Below are 25860 nucleotides of genomic sequence, written 5' to 3'. Positions count from 1 at the left end.
TCACTTTCTCTTTATTATGTGAGTTATAGGAGGGAGTACATGATTTCCATAATAAATGACCAAATTAAATAAAGATATGGGCAAATAAATGAGGACATGCCTCAATTAATAAAAAATCAGATTTCATGCATATATCAATTAATGGTTTGGTTGGCACTAAAGCCCCTAATGCTATATAATATGGAGATGTTTCAAACCATTTCCTCCAAGTAACACTACATTTGTAAGTTGTTTAGTAAAGACTCAAACTACTTTCATTAGAAAGAACGAAAGAAAAATGTCATCCCAAAAATCTCGTCCTATTGCTAACTATCACCCATGCCATTGGGGTGACCATTTTCTTAATATCACAAATCCGCACCATGACGAGGTAACTATTTTTTACGCAATCAAGATCATCGAGTCTTGATTATATTATTACTTACTCCATACGTTTTAAGATTTTACCAACTAAATTAGCTCAAGTGCTCAACGACATATATCTTTATTTGTATAGATTATGTATATATTTATTGTAATATTGTTTATTGGTCATGTTACAATGAATGAATAATTAGGCAGTCCAAGTTCAAAAGGAGCAAGAAGTGAAACAACAAATAGAGGAAGTGAAGAAGGAGCTGCAGGAGACTAAGAACAATCAAATTGAGTTGCTGAATTTCATCGATGCCATCGAACGTCTTGGATTGGCATATCACTTTGAACATGAGATTGAGGATGCTTTGAAACAAATTTACCAGAGCTATGAAGAGCAATGTGCCAAAGATGATCTCTACCATGTTTCGACTCGATTTCGTATCCTCAGGCAACATGGTTTCTTTGTTCCTTGTGGTAAGCATTTAAACGTTACATGGTGTCTTGACTTATTTGTAATGTTTGTGCAATATACGATCAGGAAGATTTATCATACCTATATTATTACATTTATCATGAAATTAACGATACACCATCGACAAGTCGACAACATTAATGAATGAAAATAAATACTTTGTATGGAGATCGAACTAAATACTACGTAATTACTAATACCAAAGATCGGAGAATCAAATATAACTAATACTCTTGTACTCCGAACTGTGAATAATATTTAAAACTACGAACAAGCAATAAAAGGTTGTGAGATCAATCTCGACTAGAGACACTTTGAGGTTATTCAAGAATAAAGGTTCTCTTATTACCCTTTACCCGACCCTCACTCCCAAGAGGCCTTGCCTACTAAATTGAATAGGATTGACGACCCATGTAAGGTTTCAGTCTAATTAAACTTATTTTACATTTTAAAAAAAAATTAATTAGGGTTATAATGCAATAAAAAAAAAAAGAAAAAATTTGTTGATTAATTGAATTATTGTTGCTGCGAATTATTCAAATTTCGTTTAGTACAGAATTGTATATGTATGTATAAGCACTATGAAAATTTAACTATAATTTAGCTAATGAAGCTAGTGTATAATACTATAATAGAAATGACTTGTCATTTTAAAATGGCATAAATTTATTTGAGGGTTTTTTTTTATTATTATTATTATTATTTAAAAAAAGCTAGTAATTATTATAATGCTGGCACAGATTTGTTTAATATATTCAAAGATCATGAATATGGAAGCTTCATACATAATTATAGTATTATTATTCCGACCCGATCCATACATATTTAATCTAGCTTTATTTTGAAGGTTGAAACTTCAAAGTAGAATCTTAGGCCTTGATCACTTCTTCTTATATTTTCTGAAGTGAAATTATTTTTACAAAACTGAAATTATTTTGATTGAATTATAATTATTTTAACAAACTGAATTTAATTTTACAGTCTCTATTATATTTCTTTAAAGTTATTGATTTTTACTGAACTTAAATTATTATTATGAACTTAACTTATTTTTATTTAACTGTTGAATGTTATTCTTTTTAAGGTGAAGTGAAAAAGCCTTAAAATTGTATCAATGTATGGCGAATCCGCGATGAACAATTTTTTTTTCCTTTCCAAACTAATAGAAAAATTAATAACTTAAATTTAAATTCAACATGCGAATGGATCGCAAATATATTGATTGAAACAATTTTTTTCTAGCCATTAAAAATTTTAGCTTTCTAAAGCTATTTATCATGTGGATTATATTCAATAATGTGAGTTATTAAAATGACGGCAGATGTGTTTAATAAGTTCAAAGAGGAAAATGGAAGATTTAAGGATTCAATCACAAAGGATGTTCCAGGATTGTTAAGCTTGTATGAGGCTGCCCATGTTCGAGTTCACGATGACAAGATACTCGACGAAGCCCTTGCATTTTCGACAACTCATCTCAATGCCACGGTTGACCAATTAAGGTCACCTCTTGCTGATCAAGTTGCCCATGCCCTTCACCAACCTCTCCACAAGGGCATGCCGCGAGTAGAGTCTAGGCATTACATCTCGGTGTATGAAATGGATCCTTCACATAACAAAACTCTCCTCAAGTTTGCAAAACTCGATTTCAATTTGCTTCAAGCCTTACACCAAAAGGAGCTTAAAGATCTTAAAAAGTACGTAATCACATAAATGTCTAACGATATAGAATTTTTCCAATTAACTTAAATTACGTATATGTTTTACTTGTTCATGATGTTTAATTGACGTAGGTGGTGGAAAGGACTACATTTGAACGCATCATATACCCGAGATAGGTTGACGGAGGCGTATTTTTGGATATTAGGAGCTTACTACGAGCCTAAATATTCCTTGGCAAGAAATGTATTTGGGAAAATTTTCAAGGCAACATCGCTATTGGACGATACTTATGATGCATATGGAACTATTGAAGAGCTTGAACTTCTCACTGAAACATTTCAAAGGTTAAATTTTTTTTTTTTTTTTATTTTGATCGGTATAGATATAGTGTTGGTTTTGTTTATCTCAAGAGAAAATTCCGTATTAAGTCAAGTAAATTTTAATGATAAACACTTAATTACCAACTTTGACTATTTTAAAAGGTGAAATTTTATGTTTGAAATACTAATATAAAATGTGGAGTATTAAGAGAGTGTAGTAAATTAAAATTCAGGCCATGGAACAAAAGTTATGTGGATGAACTTCCGGAGCACGTGAAATGGAGTTATCATGCTATGGTTGAAGCATGTGAGGAAACCGAGGAAGATCTTGCAAAAGAAGGAAGATCATTTTGCGTAAACTATACAAGAGAACAGGTAGGTATCAATAGGATTTAACATGTCTTAGATCTCCTACATCTACGAGTAGTCGTTTTAATTACATGGTTTGATCTGTATATTGATTAGACGATCAATGTGTGTAAATACGGGTCTGTTCTCTTCTGCCTAATTTCAGTTTAGTTCAATTCAGCTCAGCTCAGCTCAATGCGGTTCCTAATTTCCTTATCTCAAAAACAATTTAGTTCAATTCACTTCAGTTCAGCTCATTTCAGTAAATCATAATAGGCCCTACCTCATTTGTAGCTAGATAGTTCCTTCGTTCTAATTTAATTGTCATAAGCTAATAATGCTAAATTAATGTGCCTATTACTAAACTGAGCTGAGCTGAACTGAACTGAATATAGCTAAATTGAATTCAACAAAGGTGTCATAGGCCATTGAACTGAAGTGAAATTAAGCTAAAGAGAACAGGCCCTAATATGTTACAAACGAAAAAGGGTGCTATTTGAGTGTCACGTATGTATAGAAATTATCTCTATGTTATTGGATTGACTTTGATGAATTTTTTAACTTCCTTTCTCATGCATTCTCATCTAACATTTCTACCTTTTATGTGTAGGTAAAAGCTTTGTGCCTAGCTTTCTTGCAAGAGGCAAAATGGTGCCATGAAAAATATGTACCCACGTATGATGAGTATATGAAAATTGCCCTAGTTACCTCACCTTATCCTCATGGCATAATTGCTTCTTTCCTTGGCATGAGTGAGATAGCGGCGAAGGAGGTTTTTGAATGGGCAAGCCAAATTCCAATCCCTAAGGCTGTCAAAGCTGCATCCATTATTCTTAGACTCGTGGACGACATAGGTGGCCATGAGGTACTCTCTACATATATATTACCTTTGTTTCATATGAAGTAATGTTTTTAATATTCACGTTTGAAAATATATATATATATATATATATATATATATATATATATATATATATATATATATATATATATATATATATATATATATATATATATATATATATATATATATTAAAATAAGAAAGTGTATAAAAAGATAGATGGACGGTGTAAGAAAAAAGTAGATAACCTACTACTCCCTTTGTCCCAGTTTATAGTTCTTGTTTGTGTTCTATTTTTACGGTATTATGTACTTACTACGTGGTTTAATGGCAGTTTGAGCAAAAGAGAAATCATGTCGCATCAGCGGTGCAATGCTTGATGGAGAAGCATGGAATGTCAGAGGATGAAGCAAATGAAAAGCTAAGACAAGAAGTCGAGGATGCTTGGAAAGATCTTAATGAAGCAATGCTACAACCTCATGTGATTCCGAAGCCTTTACTTACTCGAATTCTCAACTTAGCTCGTTCGGCTGATGTTATTTATAAGGATGGTACTGATGGTTACACTGAAGTTAACCAGACTTTGAAGGAAAAAACAGCATCTGTTCTTGTTCATCCTATTAACATGTAGTAATCTTGTTCTATCTTTTTTTTATTTTATTTTCATGCAATGTGTGTATTTGTTATTTTGTTTTTGAGGTTGCATTAATGCGTGATTGTGTTTACGTAACAATGATTGCATCTTTTCTTACGAGTGATAATTAATAAATGTACTTTTTTTTTTTTTTATGAATGAAATAAACTTTGAACTTTCATGAATCATGATAAGAATGGAAAACTTGTCTAGTGCATTTTTTTTTTCTTTTTGGTCAATAATAATGTAATTGCGTTTGGAAAAAAATTACAATTAATTGAATGTCCACTCTAATTATTTTAAGCAATAATTGAATTATTAACATATTTCTTCCATTTCCAAAAGTGCAACTTTTAATGTATATATGCATATTTCTCTTCTCTCATATCCCTTAGGTTTACATAATTTATTAATTTCCTATCACTTTTTTTTTCTTTTTTTTTTTTAAATATACAATTAAGCTCACACACATATGCGAGTTATACCAAATTTAACTAACTCAATTACCTAAAACATTGGGCCAGTCATTATGAACTCGCACATTTTAATGAGTAGAAGATTTGTTGTGGCAATTTTAAACATCATTGATGCTTATGAGATGAGATAGCTCATCACAAGCTACTCGGTCAACACTCGAGCTTGACTCGGGACTCGAAACGGTTTTTTTTTTTTTTTTTTTTTTACATAAACAGGAGATATATTGATTAAAAGGCTATAGCCTTAATATTTACAGAAAGCATCCCATTAAGATTACAATTAAGACCACGGTTGCTGCAAAAAAAGCCAAAACCATAGGCACTAAATACATCCCAATTAAAGCTCATACATTGAGCTATATGTACAACAGCGAAAAACACAAAAGCTTCCTGCCATCTAAAGGCTAAATTAACAGCATTATACAGCCATAATTCTACCCCGTTAAGGACTACTTGACTCGAATATAAAGCAAATAAATCAATTATTGTATAAGTAATAAAACGTTAAGGACGTTGGTTATATATATATATATGTGTGCGCGCGCGCACGCGCGCGCGTAAAACTATAAAAATAATAATATGATGTAACACAACTTGTACCACATCGAAAATTTGATTATAATGAGTTAGAATAGAATGAGATCAGAAATGTGTAAGAAAACACTAATGGTATTAGATGTTCTACAAACCTACAGCCCCACATTAAAGTGTTGGAAAAGAAGATAGGTAACTAATGAGTTCGAGTTGAGTTTAGTGATACCGGAGCTCGACTCGCATCATAATCCGTCCCTATATACCTTTATTCATTTATGACTTTGGGCCCATGGTCATGACTATCCTTTTCATCCACCACTGGCACAAGGCAGAAAAGCCCACTCCACGTCTGTTTCTCTTTCTAATCAGGGACAGGGAGTTAAAGACAATATTGATCATCTTTTTTCGACCGCCAATATTGATGATCTTAAAGAAGAGATTATGTATCAGCCAAAAACCAATAAGTATTGAAGTAGTTGGTACAGTGTTCAAGTGTTGTTAAATTACTAGTAGCTGGTGGAGGAAAGTTATATAGTTGCATTTATTTTAGACTACTTTACCCATTCAGCCATCAATATCAATCAATCAATATATATATTAAAACTCATGGCAAGACATGATGTTTTGCCATGTGTCAACAATTTTGCCATTTGGCATATGATGTGTCGTCGCCAAATCATACCATAGCATTAATTATTGAAAAACTCTATGCATTAACTTTCATGTATTAATATTAAATTTAATTGATAAACTCTTCATATGCATGGCATGACAATTTCCCTTGAATTGGACTATAACTCCTTAATAATTACATAATAATAAAGTTTGTAAGAAATTAAACATTACTCCATTTTTATTTTGTGCATTAACTCATAAAATTGTAATCATAGAGTAAAAGATTTTTGTGCATTATGGAGTCGTATATATTTTGACATCAAATTTATAAAGATTTGAATTATCATATTTTTATGATTATTTTAATGAAAAAAAATTATTCTTATAATCAAACCAACTCATACAAGCAACAAACTACTTAAGCTATCATATTAAAAAAAAAAAAAAAAAAAAACCACCACTTAATCTCTCAATGACAAACAAGCCAAAATATATATAGATCGATTAAAGTAATAAATTTATTATAACCCGGGGCATCGCCCGGGCCAATAACTAGTTCTTACTTAATGGTCTCATTAAGATTTCTGTAATATATATTTAAAACCTTTTTTTTTTTTTTGAATGGATATATTTAAAACTATATATACTTCCTCTGTTTTTTTTTTTTTTTTTTAATTTTTTTTTTATTACACCATAAAGGGTTTTAAGCTTGTCAATGTATTACTTTGGCCATTAGTATCTTTAATTATACTTTTGTAAAAATTATAAAAAATTGATATTTGAAAAGTAGAATTCGAGACGAATCTAACTAGATCACATGACTATGTTTTTCTTAATGGATAAATCATAAAAGATGGTCAAGAAAATTAAGTGAATAGTGTAAAAGTCCTTATGGTGGTGCAATAAAAGAAAAACGGAAAAAGTATATAATTATATATCCTTTGTAGCATGATTTTTAAGAAAAAGTATAGGAATATAAAATTTTATTAAAATTATTTTAATATATATTATGGTTGAAATGAGACTCATACGCATTTTTTTTTTCAACAATTCGTTATTTGAGGTATGACATTCCATTGAATTACGAAAGTTTTTATTCGTGACGGATTTATCAGATGCTATGATCAATACTTAGAGAAACTCTGGTGCTCAAACCTTTCAAATTGACCGACCACATATATGCTAATGATAATGTCTCAATGAACCTAATGATAATGTCGCAACGAACCTAATATCTATTTACTATGCTTGAATGTGCACGACAATAAAACTGTGTGATTTATAATTGTTTAATTTTCAAATAATAAAATAAACTCAATTATGAGCCAAAACAACATATTGCCTCCATTTTATATAAATTACAACACTTGAATAGGGTTAGGTTGACACATAATTTAAAAAAACATAGTATAAAGTAGGAATCAAAGTAAGAATTTTTTAATACTCAGATATAGTTAGTAGGAGTATATATGATGTTAGTGGTGTTGCCAAGCTAAGCTTGGTCTAATGCTAAGATTATCACCTTTTAATTTTAAAGTTGGGGTTCAATCTCTATTAGTGACACTTTGAGGGTGGGGATCTCTTACTCTTTGTCTCTTCCCCTCACTCTCAAAGTGTCTGACCCGTAAATACTAAACTAAGAAAACTGTGAGGGTTGAGGTTCGGTCAGAGTCTTTCTTCTTACCTTTTTATAAATAAATAAATAAATAAATAATGATGTTAGTAATGTTATCTACAATTCACTTATATTCACTTGAAGGATCGTGTTCGCGCTTGCCTCTTAAAGTGTGACGGTATCACTAAAAAAAAAAAGATTACGAATTTGAGTAACATAAGGTTTTGTGTCCACACAATGGTCAATGGTGGCCTTTCTTCCCAATAATGTTAGTTTAGCCACCTCGTGTTTAAAATTCTGTCGTTTGATGCTTTTATAAGATGACTTGGTAATGAAAACTATTAGCATACTAATTTGGGAGTAATTAAAGGGTATCGACGTATCGTTATGCTAATGACTCTCACTTACTCACTTAAAGGGTATCGACGTATTGTTGTGCTAATAGCTTTACTCAAAGTAATCTACCCTTCACTTTTTATTAGTACTTCATTCGTTCTTTTCAAAAAAAATTTGGTGACTTGTTATAAATTTGTACCACTTATCTAATTTGTTTTTCTCCGTATTTGATAAATTTTTAAGGAAAAATCTAGTCATATATGCATGTTAGATCTTTTTAATTTATCTAGATCTATACTTTTTTTTTAATACTGGTAACTTACTCTTCTATAATTTATTACTTTTGATATTATAAATTAAGAATAATAAAAGAACTACTCTGTCATTGAGTATAGTATGTACAAATTAAATTTGTGATAGTTAGATTAGTTACCATTATTTTTGTAGTATTCCTACTTAATAAGTTAATATATACGCCCCTTTGTTTATTTTTTTTTTAAATTTTAATAACTAAGTACGGAGTATCAAACTATCAATTACAATTACAATTATTACTTCAGAACCAAAGAAGATAGAGAAAGAAAATTAAGGCAAGTGATGAATTTAGTGTAAGAAAAAGAATAGAGGTCGAGTGAGAAAAAAATATGACACATCAAATTCGTAATTTATCAATATTGGTTTCATGCATTCTAATTATATTTAAAGGTAGTATTCGTGATATTCTAAAACATGAGTACTTATAATTAAGTAATAATTGAAAATTATTTGAAAGAATTGTGACCATTATACATCAAATTCGATCGTAACGTAATGTAATTGCGTGATTCACGACTTAATTAATTAGTTGTAGGGAACCGGTTTTACGGTTCGGTTTGGGTTCGGTTTATCGGTTTCACGTTTGTATGGGTCGATTTATAACGGGTTGGAATCATTATCGGATCAGTTCGGGTCGGTTTTAAACAATTTCGGGCCGGTTAGGTTTGGTACTTTTCATTACAGTTTATTTTCGGGTCGGATTCTAATTAGATCGTGTTGTAATTGGTTAGAGTTGAACTCAGTCGGTTTAAAAACAGGTTTTGTCAGTTTAAGGCGGGTTTTGGGTCAAAACATATCGGGTCCTAATCGGGTCGGGTTGTAATCGGTTCAAGTCGTAATCGGTTCGAGTTGAGCTCGGTCGGTTTAAAAACGGGTTTTGCCAGGTTATAACTAATTTCGGGTTAAAATAGATCGGATCCTAATGGGGTTGGGTTGTAATAGGTTCAGATTACAATCAATCCAGATAGAACTCGATCGATTCAAAAACGAGCTTGGTTCAAAACAAATCGGGTAAAATCGGTTCATGACATAAATATAAAGACTTAAATAAGTTACATTGATCAAGTAATAAATAAGAACAAGTCGAGTTGTAAACTTGTAAGTGATTGGGTCATAAACACGTTATAATAATAATTACTCTGTATCACTTTATTAGTTGTATACTTAAATTTGTATTTTGTTTTAACTTGCAAGTTACTAATAAATAGTAATTACTTAGTTATAATTTCTTTATTACAAGTAGTATATATTTAAAATACAACTATTAATTATTAATCATTAAGTTATAATTTTCATTGGTCGCTCAATTCAAACACGAATCACAATCCAAATTCCTCAACAAATTAAAATACTCTCACAACTGTTGATTAAACCTATCTTTAATCTAATCCCTCTCATTCATCACTAAAACCTGATAAAATCTGCCCAAGCCAAATATAAAACCCTTAGAGCCCCGTTTTCTTCACCTAATTTTATTTTGCTGAATTGAAATTATTTTTACTGAAACAAAATTATATTTGCTGAACTTAAATTATTTTTACTGAACTTAAATTAATTTTACTGAACTAAAATTATTTTTGCTGAACTAAAATTATTTTTACTGATTTTCTATTATTATTCTTCTTTTAGAAAGCTGAATTTTACTGAACTGAAATTATTTTTACTGAACTGAAATTATTTTTATTGAACTGCACTTAATTTTACCGAATAGAACTTAATTTTATTGAACTAAAATTATTTTTACTTAATATTATTTTATAAGGTTAAGAGAACAGGGCCTAAGTCTTCATATCTCATTCATTATACTCATCTGTACCGCTTTAGGCAAAACACTTCCTCTCTCACAATTTTTCTCTCATAACGGGTTATGGACTTACGGGTTATGGGCTTAGGGGTTATAAAACGGTCGGTCATAATCGGTTACGGGTTGTAAACAGTTCGGTCATAACTAATTACGGGTTATAAACGGTTCGATCCTAACCAGTTACGAGTTGTAAAGGAATTGGGTTTATCGGATTTTTGTTGGGTTTAAACGGTTTTGGTTTACAATGGGTCGAGTTGCTATCGAGTTCAAAAGTACTTCGGTTCGGGGTGTTCTCGGTTTGGGTTGTATTGGTTCGGCTTGATAACGGTTACATTCTCAAACATTCTGATCGGTTCAGTTTCAGGTTTAAAAAATTGGGTCGGGTCGGTATACGATTTTAAAATTATAGGTTCTTAGCAGTTCGGTTCCTTTCAAAATGGTTCGTATTCACCAGTTCGGGTCGGGTTTTGGCAGATTAATTTGTATAATTTAATGTAAATTATGTACCGTCGTCAAAAAAGTAAAAGTAAAGTATGAAATCACATGATTCACATGATATCAATTTCTGTCGCTAAAATGGGGAAGAAGTTTTCCTTCAAAATATCTTTGTGTCGTGGTAGTGTGGCACTAAGCCAAATTTTTTTTTTACTTTGTCTACCTAATTAAACTTAAAAAAATGTTTAATCACCTGATCATGAGTTCTGTTGTCGTCGATTGCTACTTTTAAGTTGAGAATATTTGATTTGTTTTGGTGAAGAGGAGGTTCAAGTCTTCAAGATAGTTACATTTTCCCTTTATTCTATGATTGGTTGTTTTTAGGATTTTTAGCACTCTCTGCATCCAAATTTTATTGTCACGCACTCACACCTTTTATTCCTTTAACTAATTAAAGGCCTGTTCATATTTTATTTAAATGAGCTGAACAGAGCTAAACTGAACTGTACTGAACTAAACTGCACTGATTGGAGCTGAACTGAACTGAATATTTTATGAGAGAAGGAAATTGGGAGCTGAACTGAACTGATTGAAGCTGAACTGAACTGAAATTAAGTAAACATGATCATGCCTTTAGTTCGTGCGTTGCACAGCTTATATAGTTATTATTTGTTTAACTTAATTGTCAATAGTCTTTATTCGAAAATAATGTACTTCCTCCATTCCCAAAACTTCGACCCTTTTGGGTTGATTTCGCGGTTATTAAGAAACTTAAATAGAAAGAAATAAAAACATATTGGAAAGATAAATTTACATGGGGATTGTAAAAAAATATAGAGATAAAGTATTTTTTTTATTTTTTGACAGGGAGAGATAAAGTATCAAAAATACATGAAAAAACAAAATTTTATATGGGGAAGCAAATTTTGCACAAATATTGTTGTAAATTGGTGGGTATTTTAATGCAAAAGGATCGATTATTTTAGGACTAAAATTAGGCCAAAAGGGTCGAAGTTTTGGGGACAGAGGGAGTAACATGTTCTCAATAATTAATTTTGAAAGACGTATTTGTATTCATTTTGTCTTGGAGCTAATATGGAAAGAATTAGAGAAAAAAAAAGATGATGTCAAAAATAGTTTCGACGAAATTTTTTTTTATTAAAAGTTGACATGTGTCTATTAATGATGTCAGCATATTTTGTATTAGTAATAGTTAATTTATTTGTGTCTATCTCAATTTAATTGTCATGTTGTTGTCGATCTATTACGACAATGACTTAGCTTAATCATACAGTATAATGATATTAAAAAAAAAAAAAAGTCTCAAATTGTCTAGGTACATCAGTACCTATGCTAATGTAAAATTTTAACCGATAAAAACTTTAATTATCATGCAATAAGTATAAATTATAATTAAAAATTATATATTGAAATTAATATTGATAGTCTAACAAGTAACCACATGACTATGTTTTTCTTATGTATTAATCACTAACATAGGTTAAAGAGAATTATGTAAATAGACAAACAGTGCATAAAGCCAAACAGTACACTTATATTATAGCAAAGGGAGTACTACATAATCCCTACAGCATGTTCGATTTTTAAAGGACTATTCAACTTTATTTTATTTTTTTTTATTTTTTTATTTTTTTATTTTTTTTTTGACAAAGATATTCAACTTTGTTTGATGACAAAGAATTATACCATTGAATTGCTGTAGACTTTTGTAACAGTTTATATTAAATAAAATATGTATATATACTACTCGTATGCAATATAAGCCTAGAAGGTATATTTACCTAATTACCCATTAGTCAGGGTTATGTAAAAAAAAAAAAAGAGAGAGAGAGAGAGAGATCAGGTTACCTTTCTATAATACTAAACAAGAATTTATAAATATTGGTCACATGCATTCTAATATTTTGACACGCATTGAATACATATAGTGGTAATTTAAATAAGGTGAAGTGAATATGACCTTTTATTACTATTACGGAGTACAACGTTTAAATCATTTACTTAACTGATGAAAATTGATATTTCATAAATAACTTTATAACTAGGTCTGGCTTTAATTTGTTAGCCCCATGCAAAAAACAGATTCATAATAATAAGATTCATTAAGAACGATAGTCACTTGAAACATAGTTAATTAAAATTAAATGACAAATGTATTTGAATTTATTTAATTAATGTCTACCCTTTTAAATTATTTAAATTCTAATGTGCTGCATATATATAAATTTTTTTTAATACCTTTTCTAATAGATTTTTTTTCTTAGAAAATAAATAGCATTTTGTAGGGAAAATTTCTCATAAAATTGTTCCAAGTGCCATATCCGATCCGATGATTACTTAAGTATTTAGTAAGTACGTATAGATTTTTGGTGAACTGAAATTAGTTTAATTTTAATAAATAAACTTGTTTCATTTTACTAATTAAAACTTATTTTTACAGATACTCTATTATACTTGTTCTTTGAAGCTACCGCCTAAAAAATATTCTTACTGACCATCATATTCTTATTTTAACTATTTTATTGACCATCATTCACTTCCTCTATTTTCTTTTACCAGTAACATAGTCCCATGACATGCATTTTAAGAAAGCTAAGTGATTATTGAAGTAAGCATCGAATCAATTTATATCAAATAAATTTAAATAGCAATAGCCAATAAGAGGAAAAGGTAATGGCAAAAGGGTATTAGGTAAGATGTACGTAGTAGATTATACAAGTATATCTTTGAGGGTCATATTAATTTTGAATTACTAAGCAAAGCTTGGTGGAGTTGGTGGGAAACTCACCTTGTGACTTTGAGGGTCATGAGTTTGAGCCCCACCAACTACAAAATGCTTGGGAGTAGGGGGATTCCCTTACCTCCCCCCTCTACTCTCAAGCGATGACCTGTGGGCTGCGGCTGCGGAGCTGGGCTGGCTAAACCTGTGAGAGGTGCCGGCTCAATAGGGTCCTTCTTCTTACCTTTAAAAAAAATTATTAAATTTGAATTATTTTAATTATTGATGCAGATGACCCTTGCTATATAAATAAGGCTATTATTCAAGCATTTTTATTATCCAAGAGTTAACATTAATATTGCATTACAATTGGAAGTTGTTAGTGAAAACTCAACTTTCTTAAAAAAAAAAAAAAAAAAAATGTCAACTCATCAAAAATCTCGTCCTATTGCTAACTTTCATCCATGTCATTGGGGTGATCACTTTCTTAATATCACTAATCCTCACCATGACGAGGTAATATCCCAATAATCTACTAATTACCTAAACAAATTCGAGAAATTTTTTTATGCTCAACTTTTTTTGTAATCTTAATTGTTACGTACTATATTTTTTTTTTCTATGATTTAGGCCGTCCAAGTTGAAAAGGAGCAAGAAGTGAGTCAACTTAAAGATGAAGTGAAGGAGCTGCTGGAAACAAAGAGCAATCCTCTTGAGCTGCTCAATTTCATCGATGTGATCGAACGTCTTGGATTGGCATATCACTTTGAACAGGAGATTGAGGATGCTTTGAAGCAAATTTACGGGAGCTATGAAGAGCAATGTGCCAAAGATGATCTCTATCATGTTTCGACTCGATTTCGTATCCTCAGGCAACATGGCTTCTTTGTGCCTTGTGGTAAGCATTTTACTTGGTGGCTTGGTGCCTTGGTGTTTTCACAATATAACAATGCCTCAATCAAGTAGAATAAAAAGAAAAAAGAAAAAAAAATAGTCACTAGAAAATTACTTATAAATTTATTATTGTTGACAAATATACAATTTTAAAATTCATATAGATAAATCGCATAATGAATAGGATGTTAAATAAATAGAAAGTGATTTATTACAAAGTGCTTTGTACATATCCATTCAAAAAAAAAAAAAAAAAAAGTACATCGTACTAGTATATATTATTATTTTGAAAATTAGCTAGCATTATACCTATTTAAAAACAATGAGTAATTAACTAATAACTAGTTAATACTATTATGTCATGATGGCACAGACGTGTTTAACAAATTCAAAGACGAAAATGGACATTTCAAGGAGTCATTGACAAAGGATGTTCTAGGATTATTAAGCTTGTATGAGGCTTCCCATGTTCGAATTCATAATGACAAGATACTCGATGAAGCACTTGCATTTTCTAAAGCTCGTCTCAATGCCATGGTTAACCAATTAAGCTCACCTATTGCTGATCAAGTTGTCCATGCCCTTCACGAACCTCTTCACAAGGGGATGCCGCGAGTAGAGACTAGGCATTACATCTCGGTGTATGAAATGGATCCTTCACATAACAAAACTCTCCTTAAGTTTGCAAAACTTGATTTCAATTTGCTTCAAGCCTTACACCAAAAGGAACTCAAAGATCTGAAAAGGTATTCATTTTTTAGTTGGGCCCTGTTCTCTTAAACTTATATTTACTGAACTGAAATTAATTTTACTTATATTTTATTATATTTCTTCTTCATAATTACTGATTTTTACTAAATTGAAATTATTTTTACTGAACTGAAATTAATTTTACTTATATTTTATTATATTTCTTCTTCATAATTACTGATTTTTACTGAATTGAAATTATTTTTATTAAATCTTTTTGTTTTAAAGGTGAAGAGATTAGAGCCTAGAAAAGTATTTTATTGCTAGCTATTCAAATCTCTTGATATTTGAATAACACAGGTGGTGGAAAGGACTACATATGAATGTATCATTCAGTAGAGACAGGTTAACAGAGGCGTACTTTTGGATTTTAGGAGCCTACTATGAACCCCAATTTTCATTTGCTCGGAAAGTATATCGAAAAATTTTCAAGTCAACATCGTTATTAGACGATACATATGATGCATATGGAACTCTTGAAGAGCTTGAACTTCTCACTGAAGCATTTCAAAGGTTTGAAATTTTCAATTCCCATGTAGTCTTACCATAATATTTAATCAAGTCATACTAATTAAGTTTCAGTTATTAACAGCTTACCAACTTTGATTAGGCATTATTTGTCTACTATCTAAGATTAAGCATTTTACATTAGTTGTAATAATCATTATTATTAAAATTCAGGCCATGGAGCAAAAGTAGCATGGAAGAACTGCCGGAGCACGTAAAGTGGTCATATTATGCTATGGTTGAAGCTTGTGAAGAAGCTGAGGAAGATCTTGCCAAAGAAGGAAGATCATCTTTTGTTAATTATACAAGAGATCAGGTCCGCCATGCACTCTTCAAAGATCAAATTATCTTTTAAGTTTATTTTTAGCTCACCTTATTTTAATACGTACCAAAATAAATTCAAATCATACCTTATATCTTAATTATTTGCCATTTTTTTATCACTATATATTTTCAAATTTGTGATGAAAAATACTATGCAAATTTCATATTTTAAGATTACACATTGGTTAATACAAAATTAATAATACATCATTTTATACAGCTTTTTCATTATGGATTAATGTACACAGTAAGTCAAAGTTTAATTTAGTGCGATCAAACAATCAAATTAGACATTAATTTTCATATACTTTTTGTTTGAATAAATAAAGGATAATGCTATATGCAACCCTATGATGATCTACGAGTATCATACACTGCACAGAACCTCAATCAAAACTAGGCCAAGATCTCATTATTGGATTTTTGTTTCTCTATTTAAGGTGAAAACTTTAACCAAAGCCTATATTCAAGAGGTAAGATGGTGCCATCAGAAATATGTTCCTACATATGATGAGTATATGAAGAAGATTGCCCTAGTGACCTCTCCATACCCTCATGGAATAGTTGCTTCATTCCTTGGCATGGGAGAGATTGCATCAAAGGAAGTATTTGAATGGGCATGTCAAAATCCTATGCCTGATATCATAAAAGCTGCATCTACAATAATAAGACTCATGAATGACATAGGTGGCCACAAGGTACATAAATACCATCTAATAGCAATAATTACTACCTCCGATTCTTTTCATTTGCAACAAATTATTTTCTTATATATATCTCACATAAAATACCTCTATGCTGCAAATAAAAAGAAACAGAGGTAGAATTTGATTTAAACAACATATATATTCCGTATTAGTACAATTTTACCATTTTGCAACCGTTATAATTGTATTTGTGTTTGAATTTGTATTTTGGAGTAGTTTGAGCAACAGAGGAAGCATGTCGCGTCAGCTGTGCAATGCTTGATGGAGAAGCATGGGTTTTCAGAGGAGGAAGCAAATGAGAAGCTAAAAGAAGAAGTTGAGGATGCTTGGAAAGTTATTAATGAAGCAATGCTCCAACCTTATGTGATTCCAAAGCCTATACTTACTCGGATTCTCAACTTAGCTCGTTCTGCTAATGTAATGTACAAGGGTTATGATGATGGTTACACACATGTTAACCAAACTCTCAAGGACAAAGTTGCATCTGTTCTTGCTCATCCAATTTCAATGTAATATTTTCTTATGAGTGATGTACCCCTATAGTATATTATCTCTTTTAAGCACGTATGTATATGGTTTGTGTCCTGTATTTTATTTTTATTTTTTATTATAATTATTTTTTTTTACTATATAAGTCTCTAAGTGTTGGTTTTTTGAGGCATGGGAAAAATGCCTCATAAATAATTTTATATATTATTGTGAGAATGTATGTGCCGCCTAAGTTTGTTTGTTTCCTTATAAATAAAAACATTGTTTTTTTTAATAGAATTTTCCAACTACCCCTTAGCTTTGCTTCCTTTTTTGACAAATGTTATTGTGCTTTATTTAGTTGATGCACTTATATACGAGTATATAATATATAAGTATGCGCCTACCAAACTCATTTGTTCCATCATACTCGCCTTTTATTTTTAATTGCACTGTGGAACAATAATAGTGTAGAAACAAAATTTCTACTAGCGAATCTACATATATCATCATATGTAGTTGTATGTGATACCACTAAAATAAGTACACACAAGGATATAATTTGATACTTACGTACATATGTAAGCTAGAATAAAAGAAAGTTTTAATTTTTCTCTTTCACTTCTCTCTAGCTCCCCTCAATTGGCCAACTAAAAAAAAAAAAATTTGTTATGACTCTTATTGATAGAATATACGATAGATATTCTGTATAGAAGGATATATTTGTGAATATTGTAGCATTATCTTTTGAGTTTACCTAACGTGATTAGATTTAACAAGACCAAGAATTTAACAATGGCTTTGAATGGTGATAGAATATACGATAGATATTCTGTATAGAAGGATATCTTTTGTGAATAAGAGTGGACCAATAATCGGTGGAACAAGACCAAGAATTTAACAATGGCTTTAATGGTGCAGCCCAATGATGGAAATCTATATGTTGTGACTTTGAGTAGTTGCATATGGATGTCTGTCGCTATTAGCCTTTACTTACCACCATCACCATTCACTTTGGCTTTAATGGTGCTGATCTCACTGCCATCATCATAATATAGATTCATAGGTATTTTTTTCCTTTCATTTTGTATGCATTTGAAGCTTTAAGTTTTGCAAATTTGATTTTTAAGGTATATGAGTGTTTTGGCCAAAATCTGCTCGCTAGATTCGACCAGGTTCTATAGGACAACGGCTAGATTAGAAAGTATGCAAATGATAGCGTAGGTTTAAAGAATGGGGCTGAATAACCTACGAAAGATGAACAAAGGGGAAAGGGAAGAAGAGACACAAGATGATGACGCAAAAAACCCCAAGAATAAGGGTAAAAACTGCGGGTGGCGTTGAGTCCACCAATCTACTAGTTTGAGAATGAATTACAGGTACAATACAGGTTGTTTTGTGACTAAGAAAAAACCCGTAATTTAGTACTAATTGCTAATGACTATGAAATATGATGCCTAAGGCTCGTATCTTCCCCTTTAACAATGGTCTTCCATCCTATTTATAATAGGGGAGTCTTTTAAAGTCTTGTAACAACTTCCTTGATGATTCCTTGAATATAGGAGTTAGCTGCCTGGTTCAGCTACGAGATTCATACCATGTTCTCTTTGTGTTTATCCTTTGCCTTTTGACTTGTTCTTTGTTGCTGATTAGTTGGAGGATAGTGGGAGTGTCCCCCATGAAAATAGGAGAAGTAGTTTGACTCCTTGATTTGGTCTTCAACGAATGTAGACTGATTCGTAGTGCGGATACATTTAACATTTCCGATTGACTTATTCCTGGTGGGAAATATCTCCTCCTTGATTGTAGGAAAGCTTATAACAACTTTGACTTCATTCAAACTTGGATACTTTTAGAATATTCCTTGGAAATATCTTTGTTTGATTTTATTTAAGACCTGAAACCAGGTAGCTGATCACGTAGCAATCTGTAACCTGCAATCTAGCAACCCATAACCTGCGACCTAGCAACCTGTGACCTGCGATCTAGCAACCTGCAGTCATCTGAACATGTAGTAAAATTTTAGGCACAACAATGAGTATTTTAATTTTTTTTTTTTTTTTTTGAAGGTAATGAGTATTTTAATTTAGAACCCTAACTTAGCTTTTTGTTTGCGTATAATATTTTCCGTTTTCATGTTGTACTTAAATGATCGTTTACATCATTTTACATGTGGACCCGCAGCGTATAGTAGAAAAGATTTTCTAATCAAGATTCACGATTTCCTACACCATTAATTATGCACTAAAAATGTCAATTGATAAACATAAGTTTTTTTACTTGTAGAAGATAAACCGAAACTCCGTCGTGGAATATGGACAACCATTTATGTTAATTTAATTCCTGTAATTTGTTTTGTCATGAACAAGACATTGCATTAAGTGATGATTGGATAACAAGTTAAATTTTGTAGGGTGATGGTTTTATAAGCATTTAATACATGTTTGTGGACATTTTATGTTAGTAGTCTCTCTTTTAAACTCTTAATAAAATAGGTATGGGCTGACATTGCAGAATGTATGGCAATCAACTTTGCTGTGATCCTGTGAAGTTGGGACACAGATATGGGCTGGAGAAGTGGAATCTGATTGCCAAGCTATTGTTAAAAGACTTGTAACAATATAACAAGGGAAGAGAGGTCATGTAGATGGCTTTACCTATTTTTCCGTTTAGATAAAATTTAAATGATGTTTTGTTTAGTAGCTCGCATTTTGATTTTATTAGTTGATCTCATATAAAACGCGAGGGTAATTAAGTTGCTCAACACCTCATTGAGTTAATGCTTTCTGAAGTAGAATAAGGGCCAGTTCACATTTACTGAACTGAACTGAATTGATTGGAGCTAAACTGAATTGAACTGATTGGAGCTGAAAGAACTGAATAAACTGAAATGAATATTTTATGAGAGAGAGAAATTAAGAGCTGAACTGAATTGAACTGAACTGATTGGAGTTGAACTGAACTAAACTGAACTGAAATTAAGCTGAAGTGAACAGGCCCTAAGTATGGGAAAACAATTGTTCGTGTGAGGTTTTCTCCTCCGTATGTACTCATGGACCGGGCGGTTGTATTTGAACTTGATAATTAATAATAAGGCACTAACATTTCTTCAACAAAAAAATATACTCTCAAAAATAGATGTAGACATATATACCGTTTCCTTTTTTCCTCATTAATGATGTCAACAACTAAAATTATAACATTAGATCACTATTAGATTAAAAGATTGTCAAAATACTATGAATAGTATTATCTTGGTTTTTTTTATTATTTATTTTATTAATAGTAGTATAACCAATCTTTAACTGACTATGAAATCTATACTTATCATATAATAATAATAACTAAAATATAAAGCTAAACTTTTATCCATGTCACGAGGCAGCGACACTTGGCGTCTTAATTATTAGCTAAGTGTCGCGACACGTAAGCGATAAATAAGCTACTCCCTCTATTTTTTTTTATATGCATCAGTTTGACCGGCATATTTGTCGAGACGTTACTTTGACCATTAATATCTTTAATTGTGCATTAGTAAAAATTGTAACAAAATTATATTATGAAACTAGACAATATGACAAATCTAATGATATATTACATAATAACATTTATTTATTTTTTAGAGGTGAAAAAATTAAGTCAACCATGGTATATGAATAGTGCAATTGTCAAAGTGATGCATATAAAAAAACGGAGGGAGTATAACATGACACATATGACACTGAATAAGCGAATTTAAGATAAGAAAGTTATTTTAGAGTTTTATTTATGATACTTTTAATATTCCATGTATATAAAATAGATAAACGATTATAAGATAGATTTTTTAAGATAAAAAAACTATTTTACACGAGGCAGGGACACTTGTCGTCTTAACTATAAGTCAAGTGTCGCGCCACGTAAGCGATAAATAAGCTATAACACGACACCTATGACATTGGATAAGCGAATTTAACATAAGAAAGTTATTTTAGAGTTTTATTTATGATAAGATTTTTAATATTCCATGTATATCAAATAGATAAAGAATATAAGATAGATTTTTTAAGATACAGAATTTATTTTAAAGGTTTATTTATGATAGAACTTCTATTATTCCATATGTATATAATATTAAAATAGATTATAACTTTTGAGAAAAAAAAATCTTATAGTTCATATATGTTTTTTTTTTTTTTTTTTTTTTTTGATAGAATTCACATATGCTATTAACATGATTTGTATTAAAAAAATGTTGATATCTAACATTTGGGACAAACACGTATTCAACAACCTGGCAATTGCCCGGACACAAAACTAGTATATAAAAAGGGGTTTCTAAGAACGTACACGTGTCATCTAAACCCCCCTCACTACGCCACGTCACCTGCTCATTATACCACATGGCTCTTCTATTTGTTTTTCATTTCATGTCATGCACTCATCATAATATAATAAAAAAGTTCTCCACCAAGATTTGAACACGCGACCTCAAATTATATGTAATTTTTTATGCAATTTTTTGAATACAACAATATTAATATGTACTTCCTCCGTTTCTTATAGTTGCATATACTTCCCTAACATGGAAATGTCACAATAGTTGCAACATACTATAATTAAAAAGTCTTTTATGTCAAAAGTTGTATTATTACCCTTATTATAATCTCATGGCACACTAAATTATACTCTTAACCATCTCTCTCCTCCATTTAAAGTGTTTTGAATCACATGAGACCCACTTTTCTTAAATCATGTGAAATGTGGTGTGTTGCAACTACTCCCTCTATTTTTTTTATATGCATCAGTTTGACCGACACATTTGCCGAGATGCTACTTTGACCATAAATATCTTTAACTGCGTATTAGTAAAAATTGTAACAAAATTATATTATGAAAATAGACATTATGACAAATCTAATGATATATAATATAATAACATTTATTCAATTTTTAGAGGTGAAAAAATTAAGTCAACCATGACATGTGAATAGTGCAATTGTCAAAATGATGCATATAAAAAAAACGGAGGGAGTATTAAAAAACGGAAGAAGTAGGAAATAACAATATAAACAGCAAATTTAATTACAAGAAATTTAATTATAAATTAAAACATATATTAATGATCAGTTTTGTGTAATAATCTGGGACATCGCTCGAGCCCAAAAACTAGTGATGATGAAAAAAGTCTAAAAATAAATGTCATTATTAAATCCTTTCTTTAGAGTAGACTTCTACTAGCAAACTTGTAGCAATTAATTCAATAATTATAGGCCTTTATTTCAGATCTTTTATTAGAGTAGAAAGAGGTATAGACAGGGAAATGATACACATACAATCATTGTATGTGGTCCCAACATACATTACCAATGAGATTGTGCCACATCAACGAGAGCCAAAAAAAGAAGAGGGAAAATTAGGGGGGAAATATTTTACCATTTTGCCGCCTAATACCATTTTAGGTGGGAATGTATAGTGCCAAGTAGAGCATTAAATACAAGTTTGATTTTTTTAATAAGAAATTTTTATGCATTTAGCTCAAATTCCAAACAATCAACCATACATTTTACTGTTAAAAAAAGGTTTACCCATTAAAGGCTCCAAATTTGAAGAAGATGAAAATTTTACCGTCTTACCGAAGAAAATGACTGAAGCCATTGAAGCCGCCGGCGAATTTTTTGTTGAAGTTATAAAAATCTAAAAATTTAGGAGCTTGTTCCAGTTAATTCAGTTCAAACAAATTAGATTTTGTTCAACTATCCACCATGTTCGATTTAGTTAAAATACTTCTTTATATTTTAATTTTTCTTACATCTTTTTTTATCAAATATTCAGATTTTGACAAAATTCGGAAGGCATTATATTGATTCAGTTAAATATTTATTTAATTTTAATTAATGTTATGTCAATTATCTCAATTATTCATATTTTGACGAACTTCTAATATCCCATAGATTTTGACAACATCAATGTTAACCGGGCATGTCATGCTTTGTAGTTCTTGCAGCGTCCTGGCTCATCAAAAGCTTTATAATTGTTTGGTAACTATCACTATTGATTAATAATACCTATAAATATAATAACGTCAATTATTCCGTTCATTTATTATTTGTAATATAGTTGTAATTGAATTAATTGACAAGGGTTACCATTTAAACATTTGTTGTTACTAGGGAAATATAAAACATATCAAATATATTGATGAATGGAGAATGAAATATATTGATGAATGTGATAAAAGAGGGAGATGGAGATTATAGAGATATGATAACTTAAAAATAAAACAAAATATTTGTTGTACCAAATTTGTAGCTACAATTTTTAGTAAATTTTGCATATAATATGAAACGGATGAATTAAGGGTCTATTTTGTTCAGCTTAATTTCAATTCAGTCCAGTTCAGCTCTAAAGCTTTCAATAAGTTTAGTTCAATTTAGTTCAGTTCCTAATTTCCTTCTCTCATAACAATTCATTTCAACTCAGTTCAGTTCACTTGTTTTTAGTTAATCGAAACATGCCTAAGTTATAAACAAGTGCCAAACTTGTTTTTATTCTCTTTATTTTTACTATATAACACATTGTAAATTGTAAAATAAACAAGTTTATCATAGTTGTTTTTGTTTCAAAATATTAAACTCAAGTACTTTTTTTTTTTTTTTTTTTTTTTTTTTTTTTTTTTTTTTTTTTTTGAAACGTAGCATAACTTATATGATCTCTTTCTTGTTGATGTATGTGATTTATACTTAGCTATAGTGTATGATGTTGTATGTGATTTATATTTTAGAGAAAAGATCACAAATTATGATCCTAATTACAAATCAAATGTATTAACTATATGATTGTCTCCAACATTAACAACTTATTATTGCTAAGTAATTTCATGGGTTTACAATTTATTTATTAATTAAAATCATGTTACTAGAAAAGTGGTTTATAATTATTGTTTATTTGACTCTTAACATATACACGGTTACTAAAGTATTCTTTTGTTACCAATTTATGTTAAAAATGCAAATCTATACTTACTAACATGAAATTTATATAGGGAGTAAGAAATATAGAGTGCCACTTATCGTTTTAAATTTTTAGAATTTTAGCTTAAAGAAAAGGGGAAAAAAAAAAAAAAGCTTTTGTTTTGGTATTTCTCAAATTACACATTGCCATTCTTTCAATCATTCCTACGGAGTATTTGATTTCTTCCCAAACAACCTTCATCATTTTCCTGTAAGTTTATCCTTTCATAGTTCATACAAAGACTAATTACAGTCCGTTGATTAAAGATCTCATTTATTCTTCTTCCCTTTTTTCACTTCTAAACCATGATTAATGCAAATTTTAAGTAACCGTCAAACTCATCAAAATTCTTTATTCTTACTGCAATAAACCATCGAAAGCATCCATTTTTTTCCGTTGATTGAAGGTTACTATCAGATTAAGGTTTTCGGGGAAATCATGAAGAAATGAACATCCATGGCTCCTGCTTTCATTCGTTGGAAATTTGTTGTCCATGGTGGAAGAAAAATAAACAATATTTTTTAATTTAATTCAAAAATTAAATGTAAGCATTGGAAAAGATAAAAAAAATTTGAAATTCAAATAATAGAAACCAAAAATTTCATTTGAAATTCAAATAAGTAAAAAGAACATGATTTGTATTATTATACCCAAAGAACATAATTTGTATTATTATAACCAAAGAACATGATTAATATATATTACCTTAAAGAACATTGTTTGTATTGTAAAGAACATATAGTTTAGACTCAAAGAACATATTGATCAGACTTAAGAAGCATATTTCATTGCAATTAAAAAAATGATAAAAGAACATTCATCAAAATAGGAAGAACATCATCTTCAAACTTAGAAAATAACACCAAAACATAAAAATTGATAACAAAAAATATTTTAAAAAAAAACCTTTTCTCTCAACAACGAATTTGTCAATTACATCAATCTTTCAATTAAATGATTCATCAAACCAATAAAATCAACTCCGAAATTACATTAAATCACTTTGAAATTCAAAATTTACCATAGTTTCTCTCTCTATAAACCCAATTTATTTCTCTTAACGAAAAAATGAAATTTTGTTTATAAAAAATAATATGGAATGTAAATAATGAATCAAGGAATAAAAGTAACAAATCAATCTTTAAAATCAAGATCGAGGAGAATCGTTTTGATTTTTTTTTTATTACTCGTGTACTTTGTATTTGTATACAATGTTCTTTCTACATTTTTATGACTCATGTATTTTGACCAGGTGTACCATGCTCATGGTACACCTGGGTGTATGATGAGATTTTCAATCTTTTTTCAATGTGGTTTGTTGTTGAGAGTGATTGTGAGGTTCTCATTGACATGGTGAATGGGAATTGAAGTGTTGAACCGTTCTTAGTAATGCTTGCTAGGGAGTTTAACTCTTTTACTGTTATCTTGAGAATATTGCTTTTGTTCATGTTTGTAGAGAAGCTTTGCCAGAGGGTTTTCCGCTGCCAGTCCCAAGCCTGAATAAATGAGGAAGGTTATGATAGGCTAGTGATAGCCAATGTAAAACTTTGTCACATTACTTGACATGAGCCACAATGATTGAGTGGTAATAGGATGGGTGACCTCCTAGGAAGTCCTCATATTGGTTCATGTAGTCGACCCCACTAATGAGATTAAGGCGTTCAAACAAAAGGAGAAGAAGAAGATAAAATAGGGATTGGAAGCTCATTGTGTAATAA

At 30.4% G+C, this 25860-nt stretch overlaps 2 protein-coding genes across 2 annotated transcripts; both read left to right on the top strand.

The window, feature by feature from the left end:
* The first annotated feature begins 275 nt into the window (after positions 1 to 275).
* LOC145605744 ((-)-drimenol synthase-like) lies at positions 276 to 5108 on the top strand. The gene is made up of 7 exons (XM_081661814.1): positions 276 to 370; positions 558 to 828; positions 2148 to 2520; positions 2617 to 2829; positions 3039 to 3180; positions 3764 to 4018; positions 4330 to 5108. Exons 1-7 carry the CDS (start codon positions 278 to 280, stop codon positions 4624 to 4626), a joined length of 1644 nt encoding a protein of 547 aa, XP_081517940.1. The 5' UTR covers positions 276 to 277; the 3' UTR covers positions 4627 to 5108.
* An 8807-nt stretch (positions 5109 to 13915) lies between these two features.
* Positions 13916 to 17355, top strand: LOC145605521 ((-)-drimenol synthase-like). The gene is made up of 7 exons (XM_081661589.1): positions 13916 to 14015; positions 14130 to 14397; positions 14767 to 15139; positions 15444 to 15656; positions 15825 to 15966; positions 16415 to 16672; positions 16898 to 17355. The coding sequence occupies exons 1-7, from the start codon at positions 13920 to 13922 to the stop codon at positions 17192 to 17194; spliced, it is 1647 nt and encodes a 548-aa protein (XP_081517715.1). The 5' UTR covers positions 13916 to 13919; the 3' UTR covers positions 17195 to 17355.
* Positions 17356 to 25860: the final 8505 nt, after the last annotated feature.

The sequence above is a fragment of the Chenopodium album genome, chromosome 22 (genome assembly GCF_948465745.1).
Source record: "Chenopodium album chromosome 22, dcCheAlbu1.1, whole genome shotgun sequence".
NCBI lineage: Eukaryota > Viridiplantae > Streptophyta > Magnoliopsida > Caryophyllales > Amaranthaceae > Chenopodium > Chenopodium album.
The sequence above is the reverse complement of the archived record's forward strand: the minus strand, read 5'-3'. Positions and strand labels throughout refer to the sequence as shown.

Bases quoted from the DNA above. Each gene is read 5' to 3' on its own strand.
- LOC145605521 (XM_081661589.1), top strand. From the start codon at position 13,920: ATGTCAACTCATCAAAAATCTCGTCCTATTGCTAACTTTCATCCATGT. The intron at 15,657-15,824 runs GTTTGAAATTTT...ATTAAAATTCAG, and splicing joins CTCACTGAAGCATTTCAAAG to GCCATGGAGCAAAAGTAGCA. The intron at 16,673-16,897 runs GTACATAAATAC...ATTTTGGAGTAG, and splicing joins ATGACATAGGTGGCCACAAG to TTTGAGCAACAGAGGAAGCA.
- LOC145605744 (XM_081661814.1), top strand. From the start codon at position 278: ATGTCATCCCAAAAATCTCGTCCTATTGCTAACTATCACCCATGCCAT. The intron at 829-2,147 runs GTAAGCATTTAA...AAATGACGGCAG, and splicing joins TGGTTTCTTTGTTCCTTGTG to ATGTGTTTAATAAGTTCAAA. The intron at 4,019-4,329 runs GTACTCTCTACA...GTTTAATGGCAG, and splicing joins ACGACATAGGTGGCCATGAG to TTTGAGCAAAAGAGAAATCA.